At 39.7% G+C, this 7,330-nt stretch overlaps 1 protein-coding gene and 1 non-coding gene across 3 annotated transcripts; both read left to right on the top strand.

Annotated features, from left to right (window-relative positions):
* Positions 1–4,372: 4,372 nt before the first annotated feature.
* Positions 4,373–4,477, top strand: LOC122044632. The gene has a single exon (XR_006129663.1). It is a non-coding gene; the product is annotated as a small nucleolar RNA R71 (small nucleolar RNA).
* A 1,858-nt stretch (positions 4,478–6,335) lies between these two features.
* LOC122039614 (auxin-responsive protein IAA27-like) lies at positions 6,336–6,982 on the top strand. Of its 2 annotated transcripts, none has more exons than XM_042599150.1 (2): positions 6,336–6,396; positions 6,502–6,982. In XM_042599150.1, the coding sequence occupies exon 2, from the start codon at positions 6,508–6,510 to the stop codon at positions 6,970–6,972; it is 465 nt and encodes a 154-aa protein (XP_042455084.1). In that variant the 5' UTR covers positions 6,336–6,396; positions 6,502–6,507; the 3' UTR covers positions 6,973–6,982. The 2 variants fall into 2 exon arrangements, with proteins under 2 accessions (XP_042455084.1, XP_042455085.1); XM_042599151.1 differs by having other exon boundaries at positions 6,336–6,417.
* The last annotated feature ends 348 nt before the right edge of the window (positions 6,983–7,330 follow it).

The raw sequence follows: 7,330 nt of genomic DNA, 5'->3' as shown, positions 1-7,330 counted from the left end.
CTATAATCATCCATAAAGGAAGTTTGATCTAGTGATCCACAAACAAACTCATCTGATGTGGAGGAAGGCATTCAAAGCCAACGCGCAAGTTTGTTTGCATCACTTACAAACCAGTAATGGAGACCGTGGAATTTATTTAGAAATCCCTCTTCCACTTAGTTATTTAAGATGAGGATTTTAACATGCACACACACACACATCACAACAAATAAAAGCAATAAATATGGAAAAATAATTTTCCAACTATTATGGCCTCTTTCATCACTGCCCTCCATGTGTCGCCAGCCCTAGCAGTCGTCAAACCTAGCCGCCAGCCCTAGGGCTCATGTCGTCGCATCCATCGAGCTTCCTTTTTCGCTGTGCCTCTGGTCCTCAAATAGCACCACGCCTCGGAAGGATACGATCCGCGACAAAAATAAAATTTTACATATATTGATCCTATATTCCACAAAGGAATGTACATAAAGTCTAGATCAAACAAAATGTATAATCCTAAAACTAATACAGCTCCTGCTGTATTTAATAAATACAATCATGCACACACATAAAATACTCTCGACATATCCGAGGGTCCAATGACACATAATCATAATAGGTCATAATAGTTGGAGCCTGCAACCACAGAGTTAATCTATTTGCACATCCTACTATTTTCATGCCTAAAATATGTATGACATGTGCATAACTAAAGTAAAAACCAAACACACAGAGGCATAAACCTAGCTCTGATACCTATTGTTGGTTGCTACTCTGAATACCATTCTAGTTCTCCTGTACACAAATTTGTACATGCATAGAACTATCCTAGCTACCCATGTGCTCTACTGAAGTTAAATTTGGATTGCAAACGATGCTTAACATTATTAATCCAAATGTCATTCAGAAGTTAAACTTGGATTGGAAACGATACTTAACATTTTTACTCCAAGTTTAACCGATGTGTTCTTCATAAGTTAAACCATATTACAGAAGTTAATTAAAAATATATTTCAAATATCGGCTTCTAGGTTAAACATGGCGAGGCATTAGGCCTTCTTGAGTATGAGATCATCCACCACTTCCTAGACAAAGCCTTTCAAAGAAATCAGATATTTAACTTATAGTAAACTAGGTTTAACTATAGAGACCTCAATAGAAGCACAATATCGAAACATGAAATCAATGAATAAAATCGATAACAAAACCATAACCTAAAACTGATAGCCTCTTGTGTTTGGTTTTTCAAGATCTATACAAAGAAGATAAACTAGCTATGATGCGGAAACAAATAACTAGTTATACCTTTCTTAGTAGCTTATAGACTTCTTCATCTTCTGTCATATTTCTCTCCTCCTCTTGGGTGTCGTGTGGGCGACGATCTACCAAGATGAAATCCACCCAAGCTTCTTCCTTTGCTTCCAAGTTTCGGCCACCAACTAACCTCCAAGGCATGCTAGACAAGAGAGGTTCCTTCTCTTCTTCTTCTCCTTCAAACAACCAGCTACCAAGAGAAAACCATACTTGATGCCACCGGCCTCCAAGAGAGAAAACAAAAGGAGAAAAGAGAAAGAAGAGGACCGGCCACTAAGGGAATAGAAGAGAGGAATTTCGGCCACAATAGAGAGGATGCAAGGCTTAAGTTGTTCTCCATGAGGCACCCTCTCCCTCTCTTTTATAATCCTTGGTGAATCCAAAAAAGGAAAGTTTTAAAACAAAAAATTAAAACTTCCTTTTATTCCTTTACATGGTCGGCCATCACTTATGCATCAAACAAGGAAAGATTTTAAACAAAAAATAAAATCTCTCTTTTAAAATCCCTTTTGTAGTTAGCTATAAAAGGCATGTTTTATAAAATTAAAATCTTCTCTTTTAAATCATTTTGTGGATGTCTACAAAAGAAAAGATTTAAAATAAAACTCCTTTTATATCATGGTTACAAAAAAGGAAAGTTTAAAATTAAAATCTTTCTTTTAAACATTATAGATAACTACAAATAAGGAAAGATTTCAAATCTCTCTTTTAATCATTTATAGAAAGCTATAAAAGGAAAGATTTAAAAATTTAAAACTCTCTTTTAAAACCATGTGGAAAGCATCATAAAAGGAAAATTTTTAACAAAATAAAAACTCCCTTTTATTTGCTTTTGTGATCGATCTAACAAAGAAATGTTTTATAATTAAAATCATCCTTTTAAATCCTTTAAATGGATCTCTATAAAAGGAAAGATTTTATAAAAAATAAAACTTCCTTTTCTATGTGTGCATGGCCGACCCCTTGCTTGGGCACCAAGCAAGGCTTGGCCGACCCTAGCTTGGGCTCCAAGCTTGGCTTGTCCGGCCCCTTGCTTGGGCTCCAAGCAAGGATGTGGTCGGCCCTTAAGCTTGGTTAAGAAGCTAGGCTTTGGGTAGATATAAGGCTTTATAAATAAGAGGCTACAACAGGGACCGAGAGGAGGAATTGGTTTTGGTCTCCTAATGAGCTTGAGCTTCCCATGTTCGCCCCGAACACCCAACTCAAGTTCATCAATAATATCTCATTCCAATAAAGAGTTATTATTGCACTACCGCACCAATCCCATATTACAATATGGGCTCCTTCTTATCATGAGTGTGTTAGTCTCCCTGTGTTTAAGATATCGAATATCCATTAATTTTATAGTCAAGATAAACTAATACCAAATTACACTACAACCATTTCAATGGTTTGCCCCATTTCATCTTGGTTGTCAGCAACTATTTATAATTTATAAAGAACTGATAACATGATCTTCTGTGTGACACCACACACTATGTTATCTTCAATATAAATTAAATAAACAATTACATTTAGCATGTAAATGTAGACATTTGACCAATGTGATTCTTATTTCAAAATAAATGTTTATACAAAAAGCTAGACTTTTAGTATATATTCTAACAAGTGGAAAGTCCAGTCGGTCAGGAGGACCGATCTGGCAATAGATAAACTCTCCTGAGAGAAGTAGGTGGGGATGCGTTCTCCTGTGAGGGAACAGTAGGCGTCAGTTTGACCTAGGGTTTTCGGAGGAAATCTGAAATCAGAACTGGACAGTCTGAAGGCTGTCAAAACTTTTATTTACATATTATCAGCTATATGCTAACTCTGTTTTACAGGAGACTGACACTTTATGCAAGGTTAGAATCGACCGAAATCGGTCGACCGAACGTCTAGATCGGTCGACCAAACCTCTAAGTAGCAAGATCAGAGTTCTAGCAAGTGGACCGGGTTCAATCAGGGGATCGATCGACCAAACCTCGGGATCGGTCGACCGAACCTCGGGATCGGTCAATTGAACCAAGGATAAGTGATGACTGGATCAGGCCGAGTTGATCGGAGCAGAGATCATCGGTTTATCGGTTGACCGAACATCGGGATCGGTCGACCAAACGAAGGGTTATCCGAAGCGGCAGAATCTGGACGGGAAGCGAGGCTGATCGAGGTAGGATCGGTCGACCGAACTAGGGGATCGGTCGATCGAACTAAGGGATCGGTCGTCCGATTAGTGACGAGTCAAACACTAATCCCGAGATTAGTGGATATAGATCAGATCAAGCTCGGCTATAAAAGGAGGGATCAACCAGGTGCTACAACAACAATTCTGAGATCAAGAACAAACAACTGTGCGCACTCCGGAATGTCTAAAAGCTGCTCCGACGACGACCAAAGCCAGAAGATTGATTTCACCAAGTCGTCGATAACTAGTTGTAATTGATATTTGTAATGTATTATTTTTTTGTAAAGCTTTCTGAACTTATAGTGATTGCCCACCGAAAGCGATCAACGATCGCGAGCCTCGGAGTAGGAGTCGCCACAGACTCCGAACCAAGTAAAATAAATTGTGTTAGCGATTGCCTTTGGTTCTTTATTTATTTCCGCTGCATACTTACTTTGAGTTTTATGAAACAAACAAAAAAGCAACACGTGCTATTCACCCCCCCCCCCCCTTCTAGCACATCTACGATCCTACAATCTATAGCATAGAGTGATAGTATATTGTGGATTCATTGTTGATGATTAGTTAGGGTTTCCTTCTATTGCATTAGATTTAGTTTCATTCTTACATTGTCTTCATTTGTTAGATTTAGAACTAAAAATCCAAAACCCCAATTCTAATAAATTGATCCTAAGATTCAATCATTGCTTATATTCCTTGAGAGAGACGATCCAGGCTATTCCCTATGCTTCATTATCTTAGAGGGGTTCGGTATTTTATTTGTACCCATGACAGAATTTGGGTTTATCACCCTTGCACCTCCATGGAAGGCACCCTAGCCTCCATGGAGGGTTCCCTCACGCCTCCAATAGAGGCACCTTGAGTTGTCGATTACTGTTAACTGACCATTGTGAGCATGGATAAAGCTTCAACTATTTTTCCAAACCATGGTGAGGGCACTATCTTAATAAACCATTAAATCTATCCCATGCTTCAAATAGTGATTCTCCATCTACCTGACCAAATTTGTAATGTTATTCCTCATATACACTATTTTGCTTGGAGGAAAAACATAATTCAGAAATAGTTGCTGCAATTGTTACCAACTTGTTATGCTTTATGGAGGGAGACAATACAACCAAGTTCTTGCTTTATCCTTGATACTAAAGGGGAATGCCATTAACTGAATGACATTTGCTAAAACTCCTTAGTTCACCATGTTGAAATATTCAATAAATGACTTAAGGTAAAAGTATGGGTTCTCTAAAATTTCTCCTCCAAATTTGTGACCTTGCATCATGAAGATTCATTCTAGGCCTAGTTGGAAGTTATCTACTTCAATATGAGGTTGCACAATATGAGAACTGAATCTTATAGAAATGGGTGTGAAAATTCTCCTAAAGGTCTGCTTGACATGTTAATGCTCATTGTATCTTATAAAACCAGAATTATTAGAAAAACTGGAATGCAGAATTTAAATTACAAGAAAGAAAAATATAAAAATAAAATAAACAAGTAAATGAAAAATCTAGTAATAAGTCTAGAGTAACTCATATGCTAATTAACTAATGCTAATTTAAACAACCCATGACAACGGTGCTAAAAACTTAATGTCAGGAAACCATAAGTGCACGGTTATGTTGTCAAGTAATAAAATATCGATCACATAGGAACTATCAACTAAACACTAGTTAATTTTATACAGCGAGTTATCTAGACAATTAAAAGTTAGTTCACAAGCACTTGAGAAAGAGAGAGAGTTATTTAGAGAAGAGAAAGAGAGGAGGAAAGAGAGAACAAGGAGAGAGTAGATAGTAAAGAGAGAGAAGAGAGCGGGAAAGAGTGTGAACGTAAGTGGATGTAGGGAGATGGTGAAGTTGGATTTAGGGATGACCTAGGATTTTGGTTTTATTATGATGCTAGTTAATGTCCCTATGCATTATTTATCTACCTAACTCCATGCTTATATTCTTGTAGGTCATCTATCCAAAGTCTAACACAACCCTGTGAAGATCACATCGAAGAGTTTACCCAAGTTCTAATGCCATTAAGTAAAGAAATATCACTAGAAAGTGGAATTAAAGGGTTACCCTAGGTCCCCCGGGTCATATAATCACTAGAGTCATCTAATATACTTCCTAACAGTAGATTAATGATATTAAATAGAAGAAGTTGTAAGTAACCTATGGTAGTTTTGATGTGGTCAATCAAGTTACGTTAGGTCCTGTTTGTGTTTGATCCTTATGTCTAAGTGTGTAGGAATTTAGGAACATAAGAAGTTGAGCGGAAGATGCAACTAGCGAGAAGGATGGAACGGGAAAGGAGTCGATGGACTCAATGCATTCAAGGGACGAGGTGCTATTGAAAACACTACAATAAAAACCCTCATAGACATCAGTGGAACAACAACGGTTTTAAGCAAAAACCGATGTCTTTGAGTATTTTACACCGGTGTCTATGAGCGCAGATTTTCGCTCATAGACATCGGTTTTTTAGGCGATGTCTATAAGCGTCCGTTTTTTCGTTAATAGACACCGATTTTAACATCGATTTTTAAAATCTGATGTCTATGATAATTTTCCCACCAATACTTAGCTAAAATTTTCAACTCTTCCCTCTAACCTAACCCTATATGATGTCGTCCACGGGAGGCAGAGAGAGAGCCGTCTTCGGGCGACTCACCTTCTCCACCTCTATCTTCTCCTCCCCTCCCATCGCTGACCCAATCTCGACCTCCTTTATTCTCCCAATTCGAAGCAGACAGAAACAAAGATCGGAGATCTGTGCTTCCGATTCACCGCTCGATCCGCCAAGATGCAGATAGGTTCCGAGAAGGCGTCGCCCCTTGATCTCTTGTCGGTCGTCGTCGCCTCCCTCTCCGACGGATATGGGCTAATGATAAGCCCAAAGTGTCTAATGTAGGAGGAAGAGGAAGCTGCTAACGATCAGCAAAACCAGACGCAAAGGTGTCTCCATTTTTTTTTTTGTTTTTACTCCTCTGCCCTTTGCGATTGTTTGTTCGACTACCTTTGAATCTTCAGAAGTTTGATGATCTCCTGTTCTCTATGCAGAGGTTGATGTCGTCGACGGTGGAGCATGATTACATAGGTCTGTCGGAGCGGAACTCCTCTGCCGGCGGAGTCGAGGGAGGGGTTCTGAACCTCAAGGCCACGGAACTCAGGTTTGGGCTGCCTGGGTCGGAGTCGCCCCACCGCGTGGAGAAGATCGGGCTCACCCTGGATTTGCTCCCCAAGAGCTTCGTCTCCGGTGCCAAGAGGGGGTTCTCCGACGCCAACGATGGGGGCGGGACGTGGGGATTTGCCGCCGAAGGTGGCGGATCTGAAGTGAACTCGGTAAAAGGTGGCGGCTTGTTTTCGGGGAGAGGGGAGGTTGCGTCCGGTGGCAGTGCAGGGCAGCTTTCTGGGCAAGGGAATGTGGGGAAGGACCTAGCGGTGAAAGCGGCTGGGCAGGAGCGGAAGGTCACCCCGAAGGGCTGTGGTTCTGTTGGGAATGATAGTCCGGTAGCTCCTGCAGCGAAGTAAGTGTGATAAAAATGATCCTAAATTTTTCTTTCATAGATTCATAAATCTTCATGCGTTCTGGTTTCTGTTTTTTGTTTCTTTTTTTTTCCCCCTTTTGGCATAGCTTGGATCTTTTAATCGAATTTGTTATAATTTCCCTCGTCGTTTCACTGATTTTTTTCTTTTTCTTGTTTGCTCTTCGCTGTTTTTCCCCTTCTTCCTTATGTTCGGTGAAAATAGAGTCTTTTTTGGGTGCACAAACGTAGAATCTGGGTGACATCCGTTTGGTGGTTTGTGGTTCAACAAGGGTTTACAATGGTATAAACTCTGCCATTCATTTAATAGGAAGAATCGATTTTTTTCTCGGCGCCAAGATCTT

The sequence above is a fragment of the Zingiber officinale genome, chromosome 2A, assembly GCF_018446385.1.
Source record: "Zingiber officinale cultivar Zhangliang chromosome 2A, Zo_v1.1, whole genome shotgun sequence".
NCBI classification, from domain to species: Eukaryota; Viridiplantae; Streptophyta; class Magnoliopsida; order Zingiberales; family Zingiberaceae; genus Zingiber; species Zingiber officinale.
This window is presented reverse-complemented; position numbering and strand designations above follow the sequence as displayed.

What these genes read in the sequence shown, in the direction of transcription:
- LOC122039614 (XM_042599150.1), top strand. Translation starts at nt 6,508, where the DNA reads ATGTCGTCGACGGTGGAGCATGATTACATAGGTCTGTCGGAGCGGAAC.